General features: G+C 40.4%; 1 protein-coding gene across 1 annotated transcript in view; it reads left to right on the top strand.

Moving 5' to 3' along the window:
• Positions 1 to 22,005, top strand: part of PCDH15 (protocadherin related 15) — a 1,543,840-nt gene that overhangs the window by 542,302 nt on the left and 979,533 nt on the right. The window contains exon 5 of the mRNA XM_088459638.1: positions 4,790 to 4,945. Within this exon, the coding sequence (XP_088315764.1) occupies positions 4,790 to 4,945 (156 nt within the window). The remainder of the gene's footprint in view (positions 1 to 4,789; positions 4,946 to 22,005) is intronic.

The following is a 22,005-nucleotide window of genomic DNA, read 5'->3' as shown; positions in this document are numbered from 1 at the left end:
AAAATCTCGCATTATGTATCTGGTATAGAGTCAACACTGTTTTAAAGATTTACAATATTTTAACTATGTTAGCGTTATAACTTTAAACATGATGCTTTATGCTCAAGTTATAGCTTTATATAACATTACCAACATTTCTGCATTGTCACGTCAACATAATGCTGTCAACAATTTGACTGTCAATGACATTACTGTCGACAAAATGTACAGTATTCTGTCATATAAAATATCACACAAAACAGCAATCAAATGATTATAAAGTAGAACCAGTAAATGTTACTGGTGATCAAATATTTTTCACATCTGTTGATTCCTCTCCATTGCACGTCATTTCACTAATTGGCTTAAAAAGTCGAATTAATGCTGTCATTCTAGGTTGCTCCTATCTCCAGACTTTTCTGCAGCCACTGATTTAATTCCCAATTTTCTGGTGCCTAAAATGAATAAATGCCTATAGTATTATCATGTTAAATGATAATTTTGGATTTCATGACATAATAAGCAGGTTACATGTTGATCAAGACAACTATTAAGGAAAGAGAACATTTCTTTGGAGTATGAATAGGATTCAAGTACATGTTAAAATTTTATTTGAAATATGTATTTCCTTACTATGACTTTATAGCTTGATTTTATTTTACATTTTTATTTTATGTACACTTTTTCCTGAATGTATCACAGCCTTTTTGTAGTAACACTTTGCATTAATAGGCAATTCCATGTCAAATGGACCAGGGGTCCTCATCTCACCATCTCCAGTTTTGTTGGTGTATTACATCAAAGTTGGAAAATATGTTAGACTAACATTGGGAAGATTTTAGTTCACAAAATGCAATAGTAGCAAAACTATGGCCTTTAAAGTGGAAGTGGGGGCAACTGTCACTGACTCCACAGTGCACAATCAGCAGGTAGGGATAATCTTCATAGGTACATTTGCCATGGAATGACCCTAATAATAAACAGTAATACCCCTTTCACACCAGAGCAGAAACCTGGGTTTTTGCTGGGTCTACCTGGGTCACAGCTCGGTGTAAAAGGGTCCCTGAAAAATAACTCGGGTCAAGTGACCCAGCAATCCAACCCAGGTAGCTACCAGGGTTGGACCCAGGATGGACCTGGGTAATTGTGCAGTGTAAATGGCACAACCCGGGTTATCCAGCCTAGATCATGCCTAAAATGAGCTGATTGGTGGTTGTGTAGCAGTCACCTCCCACTTTTTATGACCTCACAAGTTTAGCAGGGCAGACCCAGGTTCAGTGTGAATGGGGCTGACCTGAGAATAACCCAGATCGATGGTGTTGTGTAAACGGTGTTCGACCTTTTCTACATACTGGGTTGGAACCATGTCTGAAAACCCAGGTCGGAAAAAAGGTATAAGTTGATGTGTTGATAACATGGGTTAATGTTTTCATCTAAGCAATGTGTCTGTTTCAGTGGATCAGTACAGTAGATAAAGCACACAATACAATGTAATACAATTAATTCAAGCAAAAGAAACTTTGCTCATCTAAACATCATCACAGCTTAAATGTTTATTTTGTGATACTTTCATATGAACATTGAATCTATGGTAATATTGCATGTGGTTCTTTACATTGTTTAGTGTCAGACTGTACTTAAATTGACTTTGGTTACTTTACTTGTAATTCTGCTTCGTCCATTCAGCTGATAAAAAATGTTTAGTGGAAAAACAATAGTTACCAGAGCTTCTACTGCTTGATGTGCGAATTGTGTGGTATTTAACCTTTCAGTTTTCAAATGTAGCTTTTCAAATACACATCAGAATTCTATCAGTCACCAAATGCTAGGTTATGGACTAATTATGAACGCTTCAATGCACTATTCCCTTATACTTTTATTGTTATAGTACAGTATGTACAGTGATTATGGCAGAATTGTTTTATATATACAGAAAATTTGCTAAATAACACACAATTAAGTAGTGCTACTGGTGTATTAATCAGAGATAGGGCTTCTCCCTGTCTACAGTATGAAGATAACCCCACTCTCCCAGCTGCTCCAACAATGTTTTATTCATGAATTTCAGCAATAACTGTTTTTCCATAAGTAACAGAAAGTCTGTGCTAGTGCCGTATATCAATAAATGGGGGCCACTATTTCTGTTTATATAAAGTGCAAATGTTCTCTATAGCAAAATGTATAAATGCAATGCCCTTGTTTTTCAATATTGGGCGGTCGCTCAGTACAATTCTTTTCTCCAATGACCAACTACCTGTACTACTTTGCTACTACAGTGACTGTTTGCTGTGGCAGCATCCCAGGCTCTTCGCTGTGCTTGTTCCTAGTGATTGACTCCTGTATTCTCTCTCAGAGCAAATCTGCATCTGGATTTCCAGTGATTTTCTCTAGTGATTTCTACAGCCTGTGTACTGATTCCCTGTGACATTCTCTAGTGTCCTCCTCTATCAGTGAACTGACCTTCAGAGAAGAGACTCCAGTTTATTCTACAAAACTGCATACTGATCCTCGGTACTGCCCACAGTGCATATCAGCACCTGGATCCCCTGTACTGCCCACAGTGCACACCTGCGTCCATATCCACTGTACTGCTCACAGTGCACAACTGCATCTGGATTCTCTGTATTATTATACAGTGCATACCTGTGTCTGGATTCTCTGTACTGTTCAGTGCACACCTGCTTCCAAATCCTCTGTACTTCCCATAGTGCATGCCTCCGTCTGGATCCTCTGTATTGCTCATGGTGCACACCTGCATTCAGAACCTCTGTACTGCTCACAGCACATACCTGTGTCTGGGTCCTCTTTACTGCCCACAGTGCACACCTGCGTCCAGATCCTCCTCACTAACCATGGTGCATACCTGCATCCGAGTCCTCCATATTACCCACAGTGCAAGTCTCCAGTACTATTTACAGTGCCAGCCAGTGAATGCATCTCCTCCTCTTAATCACCAAATCACATTTTCAGAATCCATTCTTCAGTGTTCTTCTCCAAAGAAGCTTTCTAGTCTCACTTTCTAGATTCTTCTTTGTGTTGTTCTCCTCCTTGCTAACCCAGGTACCTGGCCTGAGGGCAGCGATCTGCTCACTTTGTGCGGCAAAACCCAAATCCCAATTGGAGGGGTCATTAGTGAAGACCACCAGGTGGGTTAGACTCCGCGCCTCAGGTCAGGTCTCGCCAACACCTGGGTTTGGCCTATGAGGAAGACAAATATACAGCCACCCCATTTGCTGCTTCCTGCTCACCCTAACTCCCCGGCTCTTAGTCCTCAGTTTCAGAACTTGACACCTTATTATTAATAATTAAATATAAAGCCAAGAGAATAATTATTACATGCAAAAAATATGTTATAATCATAAATGTGGCATTCTGGGGAATATAAGTGGTTTAAATTCTGTGCATGAATTGCTGGGATGCTCCTTGTTAGCAGCAAAGTGTTCCTTTGTCCTTAAAAGCTATCTTCAAATGTTGCCAACTATGCTAATGGGCAATCCGGAAACTGAAATGAGTGATAAGAATTTGTGTATACAATACATTGCTGTAAAATAAAGGTAAAATATTGCAAATTAAATTGTGATTTCATATTTAATTTATCAACAGTTGACAAGTGCTTTTCATACTTTAACAAATTATTGAACTGCGCTTGTAAGGAATGTATACATAATAAAACACTTGTTGCAATATGGTAGCACCTGTCTGAATAATGTACCAAGGACAAGGCTTCTCTTAAAACAATTTTTTCACAATTTATTTCATTGGGCACGATTCTATTCAGTGCGATGTAAATAGCATCGGGAGATAGCTCCTGGAGCTATTCAATTCATTGCGATGTTAGGTCGGGGAAGGCTCATTCTCGCGCCTTAAACAGAGTGTTTAGGCATGATAACGGGCATTCCCCGACCTAACTTCCCGGCACGAGGCTGTTTTCCAGGCGCGAAGGGCAGAAAACAGCCTCGCGCCGGGACTTTTGTCGGATTTCTTCTCTCATCCCTCTCATTAGTCGGACTTGGCAGCGTGATGTATTGAATAGCTCCGGGAGCTCACTCCCGGCGCTATTTACATCGCGCTGAATAGAATCGTGCCCATTGACCTACTATACATCAGTGTGCTGGTACAGGACCATGGTATTATTCTGGAGCTACAGCCATAGAGGATTAACAGCCATATATTACAATCTGTGGCAACTAAGACTGAACTATCTGCAGAAGGGTAAGGACACTTTGATACGGGCTGTGCAAGCACCTACATTGCACAAATCTCCAGTGGAGAGATATACATCCACTAAGAACTAAACAAATGACTGTGGATTTTGGACATTCTCTCATATATTCCAGCGTGAAACATAAATACTAAACATTAGTTTTTGATCAGCATAACAACTGGGTGCTACAGAGCCAGCTTGTGTGTATTACATGTGTTTAGTGTTGTGAGTTAAGTTAAAGAGTATATGTAGTGAATGTAATATATAGTGAAAAAAATATTTTTAAGAGAAGGCCCTGTCCTTGGTACATTATTCAGATAGGTGCTACCATATTGCAACAAGTGTTTTATTATGTATACATTGCTTACAAACACACAGTTCAATAATTTGTTAGAGTGTGCTTTTGTGGACCAGATGGTACTGGTAGATGAACTAGCTGCATAAATGGGGAATTCTTTACTATTCACTCAATATCCTACTCCTCTTTAAGTAAAGCGCAAGAATACTGGATGCTAAGCCATTAGTATCCAGAAACTATACAATTTTTCTTTTCATATTTTATTATATTTTTCTGTTAAAATTACAACCTTTTTTTTCTATCTACAGCCACCAATGTCCATACAGACCTTCGGTGTCAAAATACAATGCACAAATTTAAAAGTTGGCAGTGTCATTACCCATGTAGTGCGAGTAGTGGTGAGAGACCGAAATGATAATTCACCCTATTTTCTACAGCGGAGTTACTCTACAACAGTCAATGAGGTGAGCTATTTATTTGTATTATAAGCAAGTATTACATGCTGCATAATTCATCATGACCATTAAACATCCAGACATTCATTTACAAATGTGGATAACCTAGCTGGACATACAGTATCTAGGTATTTGGTGTACAACCTGAAAGAATTAATTAAAAAAACTAATGATCGCGCACATATGCTACTGGCCCATCTGATTCATTTTTCTATTCAACCTGGTTAACTTAAAAGCTAAGGTAAGGTCATTTTAAGAGTAAAATAAACAAATTTGTCATCAGAATTGCAGAATACATTAATACTAATAGTGACTGTAACCTTTCAGCATTTATAAACCTGAGTATGCTGTAACCCGGCTGTATCCTAATTAGTCTATAATGCACGTATGAGCTCTCCACATGTGTCACAACTGAAGTTTTCTAAATTGCTCATAGGTAACATTAAACAATTTTCCCATTGAGTACTAAACAAGTTCTTGAATGCAGCATACCACTTTTTTTATACTCTTAGCAAAGTTGTAAAATAATTTGAATATTTCATAATTCCAATACCAGGTCTGTATATGAAGAAAAAACATTGTAATTACTTCTTAATCAAAATGAAAGTTAAAAATATGTTTAAATAAAAATCAAAACTGGTGGGGAATATTCCTATTTTTTTTATAGAAATAAAAACAATATTAAAACACAGGTAATATAAACATCAGTGGGTATGAGGCCTGAAGGAAGCCAACTGTAAGTCTATTGTATGTGCAAAATTTTTGTGATCATGATCACTATATTTAATTTACAGTACCGCTAAGCTCATACAAATCTAAGTACAGTATATATTTGTGACTGTTTTTAGTAACTTTAATATAGACCAACTTCCGTTTTTATCTTTAAATGCCCTTTAAATTAATTATTGGATTGAGTGTATGTTTACCGGCCCGCAAACAGATAACATTGCACCATAGTACAGTATGTAAATATTGCTAGGTATAGCAGGTATAATTAACTTTCTGGGATTAAATGAAACTACAGTATATCCAAATAAATAAAGATATTGATGGGCTATGTTATACTTCATGCATTAAATGAAAGAAACATTGAGTAGATAAATGTAAGTAAAAATAATCCAAACAGTTGTTCTATAGTATTTTTTTTATAATTCAATGAAACTTTTGAAGCAGAAAAAAATTTTCCTATTCCAGATAGAGATATTCATATATGGGGGGTAGATTTATTAAAGCTTTTAAAACTCAAAAGTGGAGCTGTTGTCCATAGCAACTAAATAGATTCAGTTATCACTTGTCTGCTATATTCTAGAAAATTACAGCTGGAATTTGATTGGTATCATCCTATGCAATACGCTTTACTTAGATTTATATATGTTATTTTTGCCTCAGTAGTACGTATTCCTGAGTAATTTCAGATGCAACCCAGAAAGTATACTTGATTATAAAATCCTGCAGAAAAATCCCTGAATGGCTAAAAGATAAAGTTTGATTATCTTAAATGCATTGTGGATTATTTGAAGAGTTTTCAGGGCTTCAACTAAAATTGCCTCCAATGCTATAAATGATAGCCGCTCCTTATTCCAGCATTATACATGCGGTATATCCAATACGGAACAAGGAACCAGTACTTGAAAAAATCTAAAATTAGTTATTTAAGAGACTCTAGGCTCTATTACAAAGCAGACTTTTTTGTTTATTCATCATCATCTCTTGCGTTTCTACATGATTGGATCTCAATGCTAGTTATATTTATAAATATGAATTAACATTCAGCTGTACAGTATTTGCTGACAATATTCTAGCTCCTTTATACATTTAAGGCAAAAACCAAAACATACCATGTGCAGCTTTCATCAGGGTCAATGGGGTTTACTCCCAAAGTAGAGGCTAATTCGGTTGTTTGATCTGAATACTTAAGTCCACATTACAAAAACACATATGCCAGCTTTCACGCTATTATAGAGATTGAATTCTTAGCAAATTTTATTCAATACACGGACAGTGCATTATTCTTGGCATATGGAGGCAGGAACATTGAGTCCATTATCTTTATCTTATTAAGGTTAAATATAACCATTTATAGAAGATATTTTAGTAACTACCCCATACCTACCTGGAGCGCTTTTACAATTTATTTCAAGCTACAGATGATCAGCAGTGGGGTCAGGAAATAAGGCCATTTTCTTATCCTTATTTTTGTACTTTGGAATTGTGAGTGATAATGGTCCTTTGAAAATGAAGGTCAAACCTGGATTCATCTCCTATGATGTTTAAATTAATGTTGGATTGTCTCTGTCCATTGTGAGTTCAGTCCTGTGTAAACGGTTCTCTTATTATATAAATTGGTATTTTATTTTCATTTGTCAAAATGTTATCTATTAAACATTTAACAAAAAATGTCTATTTGTAAATAGAAATAAAACAGAAGACAACATTGTTCGTACTGTATGAGTAAATAAACAAGTAACAAGTAAATAAATATGTATCATGTACAAAATAATGAAACTGTTGGTTTTACGAACTAAAAATGGACAGATGAAGTTAATGAGGACGAGATAAATAATTGTATTTACCTATAGTATAGGTTATAAGTCAGCTTTCAGCATTGATCCTATATACATATATGCTATTTTCTTTATTTAAAATATTAGTATTACAAATTTTACAATGTAGCCATACAACAAAATAATAACATTGCCACCTCTTCTGATGATGAGATTCATAAATTTGCAGGTTATCCTACTGGTAAAGCAACGCTATATAATGGTAAAACATCCTCTCACATGCAGGGCTGGCAACAGAAATCACAGGGCCTGGTACACACATTTTTTTAGCCCCCCCCCAATCACTGAGTCCCTGGCTGGCACAGGCTAGTCGTCTGAGAGTCTGCCTTACCTATATATGTTTTCGCTGCAATGGGGAACCTTTGAAGAAATTGCTCCTCCCTTGGACTGCAGTCGGTATTCAGTTTTCACGAGGGAGATCGGAGGACGCCTGTTTGCCAAGGAATATAACCAATGTGACTGTCATATAGCAGAGGTTTGACCAGAGAGAGGGTGACTGGGAGAGACAGAGGGTGAAGCATTGGATGACAGGGACAGGGTGACAGGGAGAATCATTGGATAATAGGGAGAGGGTAATAGTGAGAAACAGAGGATGACAGGGAGAAGCAGTAGTTTACAGCGTAAGGATGAAAGGGATAGGGTGGTAGGGAGAGGAAGAAGACAATGGGAAGAGGGTGACAAGAAAGGGGACACGTAATGGTATTTATGTTAATAAATAGATGACTGCGTAGAAATATCTGCAAACAAAAAGTAATGATTTTTGCTAAATAGCTAAAGAGATTAGAAAAAAAGAATCAAATCAAGGAGAGAGTGAGTGAGTGTGAGTACTTAACTTTTCCTGACCGTAGCAGGAGCTCAACAGCCACATCACTAATTTCTGCACTGGGGCTGGTCACTACAGTGTGACATCAGGCCCCAGGCAGCTGCTGTCTGTGAGAGGAGAAGAAGGTAAGAGGAGGTGAGTGTCGGAGACGGGTGAGGATTCGAGGAAAACATGGGAGGAGACGAGAGGGGAGGAGGGTCGGATCACCTCCTCCTTCTTTGCTGCAGAAGTGTATTCTATGAGTCAGTCTGACTCATTACAATCAGTATTGTCTGTTGGCTCCTCCGGTGCCCCTAAAATCTCGGGGCCTGGTACGGCAGTTCCCATAGTCCCCCCCTGTAGCCGAGCCTGCTCACATGTGACCGAGATGCCCAGTACATTTAACACTTAAATTAATGTAGCTTATCCTTGAGAGTGTTTGTTTTATTGTATCATCTGTTACCTAAAAGATTTTTTGCAGATTGAAGAACAAACCAAGAGCATGACCTCAGTTGAACAGTTGTTTTTATTTTCTGTTCAGTACTATTAATTTTGGGGTATATGTGGATTTATAGAAATCTCTTATTGTGAAAAACAGATTATATGTATCTAATGGGCCCATAAACTCCTCTGCAGCCCCACCTAAAACTACAGAAAACCGCACCATGTTTTTGTTCCGTTTTAATTTTTAAAAAAATAAAAAATCTTGGATTTCATCAAAGAAAAGCAAATTTGATGAAAGATGGAAAAAGATGCAACTTTGAGCAGATTTTTTGTTTCTTTCTAGAACGTCACTGATTCAGACAAAGGAGTTCCAAAGTTTATAGAACTCATTTGTTTGAAGTTGAACCAGAGAATCTTAGTAAGGATTAAGTTCCTGTTTGTTGTACAGTACATTGGACATTGTGAGAACTAATTGTATAAGGCAATTACTGCCAGTTTGTCAATTCTGCATAATTTCAAGATTATTTGGATCATGAATTGAAATGAAAACAAGACATCATTGCTAGAATAATTTCCTATATTGTGCTGACATTGTCAGGAAGACTTATCACTATCAAAAAAAAAATCTCAATCCTTTTACCTTGAATGGGTGAGTTGTATATATTCCATTCATTTATATACACTATGCACTATTTCTTCTTTGTCTATCTTGGTACACCTGTGCTAAAGAATAGGGGAGGGGGGATTCGTTTTGTACAAGTATAGCATTGGGTCACTGCATGTGGAATGTCACATGATGTAAATGTAGGCTGCTACAGGTAAATAGCAAAGATTAAGATTAAATTTATTCTGTTTCATGACATGCAAAGCTTTCACATATCTCCCAAGTTCTGGGGCTTCAGGTGGGGCATGTTGGGGCATTAAACAGAAAATGAGAGCCGGGGATGACTGGGCATATTATATAGAGAATGATAAGGTGGGCATAAAGCCAGAGGGAGAGACGTACTAAGCTCTGGAAAGTGATAAATTGAAGAGTGATAAACTACCAGCCAATCAGCTCCTAAATGTCATGTTGCAGGCTGTGTTTGAAAAATGACAGTTAGGAGCTGACTGGTTGGTAGTTTACCACTCTCCAATGTATCACTTTTCAGAGCTTTGTACATCTGCCCAAGTATGAGCTGTTTAATACCACTTTTAAATGACCACAACCTAGTGATGTACAGATCACATAGAATAAAATATTTGTGCAAAGGCAAGGTCTAATTAATAAAGAAATGTACGATCATTTTGGACATTGGAATGTCCTTTATGAAATATATTTGCTTTTATAAATGTTGAATAGCTTAGGGATGAAAGCACTTACTTTGTGTACAGGACGTCTGTCATTGAAAAAGGCAAACACAGCTGCGCTGTTTGGAAAGATGCTTGTATCAAGGTTTGTTGTGGAACTTTACCAACCAGACTCAGATATCTTGTGCATTGTCTGTCTCTTCCTTTCCAGCTGAACTGCACATATTCGTGGTCTCTTCAGAAAATTATAATTTCTCTCTGAAGTATCGAGGGAGAAGTCTTACTGTAATGACATTGAATGCCTTTGATACTAATGATTTTCTAAAATAATTATACAAGATTATTTAAGAGGAATATGTGAACGAACCAGAGTTAATTAGTTCCTTTATTGTAATGATTTATTAAGATATTTTTTCTTTGTTACACTTCCAAATAATGTATTATCAGTGAAATGCATCTTTCAGAATAGTTCTAGTCATCTATTAAAAGATAGGTAGAGGCAAATGTTCCAACTTGGAATGTTAACTACATCTTCTTAGTACATTCTCTGGTGATTTTTATTTCCTTAAATTCAACATTAATCCTTGAATTAACCACATTTTTTTTTCACCTGTGTATTACATTGATTTATTGCTACAGTATGTACTTTCTCTTCTGCAAATTTTTTTAAAAAATATAGATTTTCTGACTTCCTTATGTGTATTTTTTACCATGTCCTTTATATCATCCTGGCAGAGTAACTTTGGCTATGACACACAACTAAACTGGGAGATAAATAGTTATATTACATTTTGTGACATTTCTAACACCAAAGAATTTTATGGACAAGGCTACAAACAAACAGGATGTAGTTCTAATCCCGGCTGTCGGGATGTCAGCGCTCAGAATGCTGGTGCTGGCATCCTGGCCCCCAGCATCCCGTCGGTAAGTAGTGGGGTTAGGGGAAGGGTTAGGGTTAGGCGCTTGGTTGGGAGGAATAACGTTAGGCACTAGCGGAGTGGGTTAGGTTTAGGTATTATGGGGGTGGATTAGGTTTAGGTAACAGGGAGGGAGGGTTAGGGGTAGGGTTAGGATACTTACCGACAGGTGTCTGTTTCTTAATGGGATGCAGTCAAGATACCGGTAGGCGCTATCCCGCCTGATGATATCCCGACACTGACAGCCCATCATGGGACTAAAGATAGGCATCAAAATCCTGACACCTATCATTAGCCCCACTACAAAATCCTGACACCCGGGCATACCGAATGAAGGTTAGCTGGGTGTCTTAACATCTAGCCGTGGTGGGGAGGGTTATGATTAGGAGGGTTATGACTAACTTAGGGTTAGTCACCCCCCTGGGAGGGTTAGGGTAGGGAAAGGGGGGGTTAGGTTTAGGGACTATTAGGGGGGATTAGGTTTAGGGTGCAGGGAGGGGGGGATTAGGTTTCAGCACTAATGGCAGGAGGTTAGGGTTAGGCACTAGGGGGGAGGTAAGGGTTAGGCACTAACAGGGGGAGGTTAGGGTTAGGCACTAGGGGGGAGGTAAGGGATAGGCACCACTAAGGGAGGGTTAGGGTTAGGGGGGAGATGGTTGGGTTATGATACTTACCAGCCCCAGTCAGGAATTAGGTCTGTCAGTGTTCCGCTGCTGGTATTTGATTCTGCGGCTATTCAGCCGCCGGCATTAAATAACAATTCCATCCTAACACTGTTGGATTGCCGGCTTCGGGATTCTGACCGCCGGGATCCCGAGCTCCAGCATCCCGTACTCAACCCGAAACAAAGACCTGCTGCACTATTTCCTGGCCAGACATGGACATATGATTCAGTTAATAGCTTATGATAATTTATGAAAATTCAATTAAAGACAAATTCCTCAAATCTCAACCCTCAAGAAAAGCCTCCTCATAAGCACACCCTGAAGATTGGAACCCCTATTATGCCATCATCGGTAGTCTTTCTAAGTGTCAGTAATTGTCTCGAAGATTACTTGAGAAAGTATAGAAATCTGCAATGATTGCATATGCTAATAATAACAATAAGCAGTGCTGTAACTAGTGGGATGCAAATGGTAGATCCGCCAAAGACACAAGGTGGAGAGAACAGCACTGTCACTGCCTTGTTGTTTGCTGTATTCAGCTAGTGGGGTACCTGGAAGGGCACCCTCCAGCCTGGAAAACCACCTGGCACCCAGCTTTCCTAATCCTAATTCCCTCTTCTGTGATATCATGACATCACATGTGTTAGTGGTGGCGGGCTGTATGGAGATGGCACAGGGTACGGAAGTGACCTGCTATGGCATTGGCAACAAGTAGTTGGAATTTTAGTAGTATATATTTCCCCATAGTTTCTACACATTAATCTAGTCTGACAAAACTCAGTTTTCTATGAACATTCTTGAAAAATGATTTGCCTATGTCCTGACTCCACAAGGACTACGCATAAGAAGTTGATTTGCTACTTGATGTTTTTCATAGGGTTTTTTTTTACTTAACAATTACTGAACATCAGAGCTTTATGTTGTGACAGCTTATATAATTCCCTCCAATGCTGGGTACTGGGCACAGCCATGACAGTCTAAGTCATGTGACTGTCCATCCTCCAACAGGAGACCAGTATGCAGTCACATGATGCCTGCAGACAATCCTTGACAAGCCAGGGGTTATATAAGGACTCTCCCTGCACACTGCACTTGCCAGAGCAATGTTGCCCATAGCTGTGTGCTTCCCAATGAGCTCCTGCAAATTCATATTAATCTCTAGAGACTTTAAGTGCAGTTAACCATCTTGCTGCACTGCTGGCTCCAGTGTACAGTTCCATCCCGGTGCTATCCAGTGCGGTTCCAACCCGGTACTACCTAGTCTGGTCCCATCCCGGTGCTATCAAGTCCTATCCACTCCAGGGTATTCAGTAGACAGTTACCAGCACAGGGAATCCCAAGCAGAGGACCGTGATCTGCATGTCGGGCGCAGGTAAGACCAAACTCCCTTGCAGTGGGTCTTTGGGGAAAACCACCAGCATGTTAGACTTCGCACCTCTGTTAAAGTCTCAGCCAATTTCCTAAATACTGGTCAGCCAGTCTGATACCATTGGTTCCAGTCTGATACCTGATACCACCAGTCCCATTACTGTGTTCAAGCCAATCCAGTCCTATTCCGGTGTTCACGCCAATCTGGTTCCATTTCAGTGTTCAAACATCCGGTCTTATTCTGGTGGTCCAGTATTTCAGTCCAGAGCTATTCCCAGATATTCCTGCATATCACATCTCAAGTCAGCCAATTTCAGTCACTCTGACCCCAGTCCAGTTCATAGCTCAAGTCAGGATCCATAAACAAATCCAAGCACAAGCGTGACAAAAATTAAGCCCGATAGGAAAAATATAATTTGGATTCAGCATTAAAAAGTACACTTAAAGCGTCCATCAGAACCCAAATTGTTGTTGACCACTGTGTCATCTTTGCCACATGAGGTTGAGACAATACAATTGTAGTAGAGGTTAAATTACAGTAAATATATTCTTACCACTTTATGTATGAGTTGAGTAGGCATTTTTCATGGAAACTTATCTGTTTTACTATTTATTCAAGTTTACAATTAATATATTCAGATTTGCATTAGTGGTTTGTGAATCTCCATTTAACAGTAATTGATCATGGCCTGTAACATTGAAGTCAGTTAATTGCCAAGTAATTGCAGCTGCTTCATGCACTAACCCCAACGTAACCTATAACCTAATGTAACCATATGTTCAATCTTCTGCAAGTTCATTTATTGTAGCACATTTCTCTTTGTTTTGCAAGCAACTGGATCATCAAACTGTTGTTTAACAGGGATGTATCCACTTACAGTATTCATAAAGTGTATGGTTTACTAATGTTACTGGATTTTTGTGTATAACCAGTAAGTATGTGATGTTTGTTCTGCTACTCTGTAATTGTGATAATATACAGTTTGTTTTTTTAAATCTGCAAACATGTACATCATCAGGAAAGTAACTTGTTCATAATAACACTTATTGTACAGACAGCAGAAATACAGCATATTTTACTACATATGAATTGTTTTGTTTTAAATATTTTTTTTTTCCTTAAATAATTGTTCGGAAAATATTTAATCAACATCCTATTATTTATCTTAAATTATGTAAGAAATATAACTTGTGTATATATTGCATTAATTACATTCCTGTAAGAACAAGGTGTCTGTTTAACGTGGAAAATATAAACATTCTGAAAATATGCCTTATTGTTGAAGACGTTTATATTTACACAAGATTTTTTTTTTAATCCACCTAAGAACTTTTAATAGATCTAACATTTTGTAGCTGAACAGTGAAGGCTCTTAATAAATACAGGTCTTCATTTAGCGCACATGCTATTGCAAACTTCCCTTAACTTATTGACTTATTTTATCTGGGCCCTTTCCTAGCTTCATTCACTTCTTTTAGTCATAAAATATGTCTATAATACGCTTTTTATTGATTGTCATCACAAAACCAATTTACAGTAGATAACAAGCCTCTGCCAGTTTGTCATTATGTTGCGTTAACATTTCAAGGCTGTAACAAGGAAATTACTTTCTGTAAAAAAAATACATATATATATATATATATATATATATATTTATATTTATATCTATATATATATATATATAGCAGGCCAGTTTAGCTTTACGCCGCAGGGGAAGGTTTAGCCTCCACCGGGGGTTAGGCTGTGGGTGGGGGGAGGTTAGGGTTAGGCTGCAGACAGGGAGGGTAGGTTTAGGCTCCACGGGGGTTTAGGGTTAGGCACTAGGGGGGAGGGTTAGGTTTAGGCACTAACGGGGATGGTTAGGGTTAGTAGGTGAATGGGAGAGGGTTAGCATATTACAGACAGTGGCGTAACTTCAGCCCCCGCAGACCACGCGGTGGCTTGGGGGTGCGAGGGCCTATGGGGCACTGTGGCTGCAGATTCCATCTGCAGAAAAAGGCCCTCCTAAAATGGCCGCCGCCTCAGAGGAGACAGATGCTAGATGTCCTACTGGACCTCTAGCATCTGTTAGTCACCCTGGCAGGGCAGTAGTGCGGACAAGTACATAAGTGCCGTCCACATTACACTATTAGCATAACAAACACACAGCCGCCGATGCTGGCTGCTGTGTGTTCGTTTTAGCAGCCGATGAGAGTCAGAAAGACTCTAATCGGCTGCTGCGCCCACAGCCGGAGCTGGGTATCTTTTGGCTCCTGTAGTGGCTGATGAGAGAGCTCTCCCATCATGCAGAGTGAGCCGGCCCGGGAGGACGCCAGATGGAGGAGCTGATGCCAGAGCGGGGATCAAGGTAAGTGGAGGGTGGAGGTCTTTTTTTTTTTGTGTGTCTGTCTGGCCGGGGGGGGGGGTTACTACTACTGGGGGGCATTGCTGGGGGGTTAACTACTGGTACTGCTGGGGGAGAGACTATTACTGGGGGGCATTGCTGGGGGGGTTACTACTACTGGTACTGCTGGAGGGACTACTACTGGGGGGCTTTGCTGGGGGGGTTACTGGTACTGCTGGGAGGACTACTGGGAGCATTGCTGGGGGGCTTACTACTACTGGTACTGCTGGGGGGGACTTCTGGGTGCATTGCTGGGGGGGTTACTACTACTGGAACTGCTGGGGGGGACTACTGGGGGCATTGCTGGGGGGGTTACTACTACTGGTACTGCTGGGGGGGACTACTGGGGGGCATTGCTGGGGGGATTAATACTACTGGTACTGTTGGGGGGGATTACTACTGGGGGGGCACTGCTGGGTGGGACTACTACTGGGTGCACTGCTGGGTGGGACTGCTACTAGGGGTACTGCTGGGGGGACTACTACTGGGTGCACTTCTGGGGGGGGACTGCTCCTGGGGGCATTGCGGGGGGGGTTGCTCCTGGGGGCATTGCTGGGGGGGAGGGGACTACTACTGGGGGCATTGCTGGGGGGGCTACTACTGGGTGTACTGCACTGGTGGGACTACTACTGGGAGCACTGCAATGGTGGGACTACTAGTGGGGGAATTATATAAGGGGCACTGCATAGGGGGACCACTACCTGGGGCACTGTATAAGGGGCACTGCATAGGGGGGCCACTACTGGGGGCACTGTATAAGACCCCTGACAATGAGAAGGTAATTTAAAAGTAATTAGAAGCCTTACTGTGGGGTATAAAAAGGTGTCAGGGGGCAAATATGTAAGTGGCACTTTGGTAATAGGCATTACAGTATGCAGCACAATGTGTAATGGGCATAATGGTGTGTAAAATAATGTGTGAGGGGCATTACGATGTGTGGTATAATGTGTAAGGGGCATTACTACAAGGAGGAAAAATACTGCAAACTGTCTAGGGGGGTGGAGCACATTTTTAACTTTTGCACTGGGAGCCAAATTGCATATTAATGCATATAGTTATGCCACTGCTTACGGAGCCCCTGTTGGGATTGTAATCATCGGGATTTCGCTGTCGGTGTTTTGATTGCCGGCATCCTGACTGCCTGCCTCTCATACCCAGATGATATACACACACACACATATATACACATATTGAGCACCTAAAAGTGCTCAGTGTAGTGCAACATCAAAAAACTAGGAATAATTGCCCTAACTGGAGAGAGAGTGCATATGTGCAGTAATAAATAAATGAGTTATAACCCTCATAAAAAACTTAATTTGTTTTTAAAAGCAATTTGTAAGCAGCAAGTGAAAGTGTCCTAGTGCATATAGTATTCCACATAGAAACCTATAAAGTGTTGTGATAACTTTGGGGTATCTAGCTCGGTAGATTGGTGTCAGTGGTGCAGTGATTAGGTGCAGAATTAGAGTCCACACATGGCATTACAGTAGAATAAATGAAAATGGTGCTTTTACTTCCAGCATGCAAACCAGGAAACAGAAATATAAAATAATAAACAGCCTAGCCCCTATTTAGGGCATCTAACTCACTTCTTGAACCCTCTCTATAGAAGCAGCTAACCTGCATGAAAGTCACAGTCTCTGTGATTGGTGGATCTTCCTGCAACATGCAGGACTGGACACTGGCCTCCTGGCCTGGTATAGCTTTCTTAGCTTGTTGGTTGCCGCCTCTCACAAACAGTCAGTCTTGGTGGCCTTCCCTATATCCTAGTTATAGGAGAGTCGTTTTGAATAACATTATGAAAAATTATTTTTTTTCATACATGCTCTAAGGGCTCAATTCAGACCCACTCAGTATATGCGTATGCTCGCTAGATGCGTATGCAAATTTGGCAAAGTGAAAGCAAGGCAGGCGATCGCATGGCAAGGCATAAGCATGCCCACTATGTCTTGGCGTGCAATCGGTCTGTGTATGCAGACACCCACCCAGCCTGTCTTAAGGAACACTGCACCTGCAGCTCCACTGCTTTATTGCCACACAGCCTGCAGCTCCACTGCTTTATTGTCACACAGCCTGAGAGTTTGGGGTCCCCCCTGCAGGTACAGACCCAGGTCTCCTGGTCCCCCAATGGCTTGTGCAGCTTCACTGGGCTCTCTGGCTGCCACAGTCCCACATAGACTGTCTCCAACAGTAGCCTGACTGGTCTGCCTTCTCATCAGCCCACACCTGAGCTCTCTCCACAAGGCAGCCCTTACACATCTTCCCAGAATCCCTTTCTTCTCTGTGTGGGCAGATCTCTCCTGCCCCACACAGAATCTGCTGCTCACCAGTGCCATCTCTGGTGATACTGCCACAGTGTCTTTAGTGCATAAAGTATTTCATAGTGCATAAAAAATTACTTTAGTGTAAAACATTACATAAAAAAACACAGACTACTGGATAATATATATAAAACACAATTTATTTAACTTAAACAGAGGATGTCTGTGCAAAGATGGTTTATACAGGCTAAAAGTACATGGACAGCACATTTAAAGGACATGTAAATTGATAGAATTATACATAAAAAAAAATAATAAAAAATGGAAAGTCAGATTGAGTTTAAAAAGCAAATAATTGATAATTAGCTTATCCTGCCTTCATCTTACCTTCCTAACTTGAACTTGAGATCCCTTAAGCTGCATACACACATAGAGATTTTCTGTCCAATCATCCAACTTGTTGATTGGTTGGAATGAAAATCTGGTAAGGTATGAAAGCAAATGACAGTCAGCAATTTGCTCCCAAACACCGGAAAATGGACACAAACTGTTGTTTGAACAAATTGTTTAGATCAAACATTTAACAAACTTGTCTGACTGACTATTTTCATCTGTTTTCTGGCATTTAGGAGCAAATTGCTGATCATCAGTTACTCCCATACCACTGCCATTACACATCATCATCAGTTACTCCCATACGTTACCAGATTTTCATTCCAACTAGCCAACTAGTTGGATGGTTGGAAAGAACATCTTTACGTGTGTATGCAGCATTAGTCCCAACCGGGTTTCATCTGGTATCTCGACCTCTTCAAGGGGATATACTTCTTGTGTGGTGTGGTGTCCCTGTATTTATACCTAATTACCTGATGTACTCCATGATCTGACAGGAACCGCATGACGTCACTTACAGGTGACGCGATTTTTTAATTTAGCAGAAAGTCACAATAGTGCCTCCTAACAGGACTAAGTATTATATTATACCCTTCCCTTGAGGGCGATTTACACTGCAAATCATCTCTCATGGTAAACAGGAGATAGATTCGTAGGATGGCAGTGGCATCACTTCCGCCCATAAAGGGTGGTCACGTCATCTCCATTTGCCCACAGTCCATTTAGGCGAGCCGGATGTCACTTCCGTGCTGTATGGGATGAGTGTGGTGTGCGTGTGCACTCATTTTACATTCGTGGTGGCCATTTTGATAATCCATATTAAAGGTGGCCATTTTGTTGTATCCAAATTATATTATGTATATATATCCGCCTCACCTTCGGACATAGATAAAGACATATCCATACTTGTTGTTTATGTTCATGATTCAAAGATGTCCCATCCTCTGACAATATATTTAATAAAGGTAGCAATTTTATACTGCAGGTAGCCATTTTATTGGAAATTCTGTTTGTTTTTAGTCCATTTATCTGACTGTGGCCATCTTGAATAGTTCCTTTATGTTAAATGATACAAGTTAGCAGTTGCATGTATAAATGTAAAAATTAGAAGGGTTTTCTCAGAACCAAACTTAGGGCCTGATTCAGATCCACTCGCCAGGAAGCGTTCGCTTGCAGGCTGCCTTTGTTTGCATTGTGCGCATGCATACACATCGCAGTGCGCGTGCGCGAACCAGTCTGAGCGATTGGGAAATGTACGCTCGCTGCTTATAGACTGCCCAACCGAGTGAGTGACAGGAGAAGCCATTTGCGGGTGGTGACAGAGGTTGGTCTATGAAGACGCGGGAGTGGAGGTGCCAACACAGGCGTGCCTGAGCATCTCAATGCCGTTTCAGAGGCATGCATAATTAAGAGGCAGCATCATAGTACACATCACCTGGCTGAATTTGACACTGAAGTGCTCGCAGTGCTTGCGGTAGGGTATGATCAGCCACAAGTGCTGCATTCGCTTCCGATGGTAAACTGATGGTACCGATGGTTGCACACACATCCTGGAGATGACGTTTATAAGTGGGCATCTTAAGACAGGCTGGTGGGCGTCTGCATACACAGAGCGATCGCACGTCAAGACATAGTGAGCATGCTTATGCCTTGCTGTGCGATCGCCTGCCTTGCTGTCACTTTGCCGAATTTGCATACGCATCTAGCGAGTGTACGCATATACTGAGTGGGTCTGAATCGAGCCCTTAGAGCATGTATGAAAAAAATATATAGATTTTTCGTAGAGTTATTCAAAACAACTCTTCTCATCTATATTAGCTAAACTAAATCAGGTTGTATATTAGAATTGGATTGGAGCATCACCAGTTAATAAAGTAATCTCAAGGAAATACAATTTCATAACAATTTAAAATATATGCATTTGACCGAAGCATGACTTAGAGCCCAATACTTTTTTATTGAGTTTATTATGTTTACATCTGACAACTACCCGGTATTCATGGGCGGTCCCCAATCCCAGTACAAACCAGACCCAATTATGCTTAGCTTCCAAGTTCAGACGAGATTGGAAAGTTACATATTGGTATGGCTGGAGATAGATTGTAAGGTTCTCATCCTCTTGAAGGGCTCTGACATTTCACATTCTTCAGGATTAATATCATGTTAAGGAAAATTGTTAGCCTATATAAAGATTATGTAAAAGAAGTTCTGATCATAAAAATGGGGCTATCTCATAGTTCTCAAGAAAACCCATTGGTGATAGAGTATGTTATTCAAATATCCAAAACATCTCCCTTTGTGATAGTTTCTTGCTTATGTCCCCTTCCCTTTCCCCCAGGATGACATGTTCAATAGCCCTGAATTAGACATCTTCCGGGTTGGATCCATGGTGAGAAGTACAGTAAAATGTCTTGAAAACCATGTTGTTTCCGACGTTCCAAATGTGCTCTTGTACTCTAAGTTTGAGTTATATAAATATATATATATATATATTATCCTTTATTTAAATGGCGCCACAAGTGTTCCGCAGCGCCTTACATAGTATATAGAACTAATAAGTGAACAAGAAACAAGTAACTTACAGTACATTACAGTGCAGGACAAGGACACGATTTATATGCATTGCTGCAATAGCGATTAAAGCACTCACAATAAGCAGCAGCGAGTTGGCAGTCACGTGTTGGGTTTCCTTACGGGGAGTAAAGAGTCGAAGAAAAATGTAAAGAGAAGCACATGAGGGAAGAGGTCCCTGCTCATGAGAGCTTACATTCTAAAGGGGAGGGGTAGACAGACCGGCGTGACACAGAAGGGGAAGATAGGGAGGAAAGAGCATGAAGTGGGTTAGCATGAGAGCTGGAAGGCCTTGATGAAGTAGTGGGTCTTGAGAACCCATTTGAAGATTTGTAGAGAGGTGGAGAGTCTGATAGGGAGAGCATTCCAAAGGTAGGGAGCAGTACTGGAAAAATATTGGATGTGGGAGTGGGAGGAAGTAATCAGTTGGCAATAGAGGCAGCATGCATTTGTTGAGCGAAGTGGATGGGCGGGAGTGTGAAGGGAGAGAAGGTCAGAAATGTATGTGGGAGAGGATTTGGTGAGGGAATTGTAGGCGAGTGTAAGAACCTTGAATTGGCATCTGAAGGGGAAGGGGAGCCAGTGTAGGGCTTGAAGGGTAGGAGATGCAGATATAGAACATCTGGAGAGGAAGATGAGCTGAGCAGCAGCATTGGGAACTGATTGTAGAGAGAGGTGAGAGACTGGGAGGCCAGCTAGAAGAAGGTTACAGTAGTCCAATCTGGAGATAACCAGTGAGTGGATGAGGGTTTTAGTGGCATCCTGGGTGAGGAAGGGTCTAATCCTGGAGATATTTTTTAGGTGGAAACGGCAGGACTGCGAGAGGTGCTGAATGTGTGGTTTAAATGAGAGGGAAGAGTCTAATAATACTCCAAGACAGCGCACTTTGGGACTAGAGGTGATAGTTGTGCCATCAATAGATAATGAAATTGTGGGAAGTGAGGCAGTGGAAGATGGTGGTAAGATGACCAGTTCAGTCTTAGACATGTTAAGTTTAAGAAACGCTGGGATATCCATGAAGAGACAGCAGAGAGACCGTTGGAGATACGGGTAAGGAGCAAGGGGGAGATAGTGTGTGTGTGTATATATATATATATATATATATGTATTAAGTCTAAACTACCATAACTCTTTTCCTCGTTTATTTAATTAACTTCTAATTATATATTGTATCTGTTTCTTTATATACAAGAAATAATCACACACTCTTAGGGGTATATTTACTAATGTGCGGATTTTAGAAGTGGAGATGTTGGCCATAGCAACCAATCAGATTCTACTTAACATTTATCTAAAAAAACTTTAATGTTTCCAAAACTATTTATGCCTCAGTCAGTAATAAAATATGTGGATTGTTCTGCATACTTAAGGAGAGATTTATTAATTTGTAAACAGAAGATGAAGTACACT

Source organism: Taudactylus pleione, unplaced genomic scaffold (genome assembly GCF_031769625.1).
Source record: "Taudactylus pleione unplaced genomic scaffold, aTauple2 ptg000918l, whole genome shotgun sequence".
Taxonomy (NCBI): Eukaryota; Metazoa; Chordata; class Amphibia; order Anura; family Myobatrachidae; genus Taudactylus; species Taudactylus pleione.
This window is presented reverse-complemented; position numbering and strand designations above follow the sequence as displayed.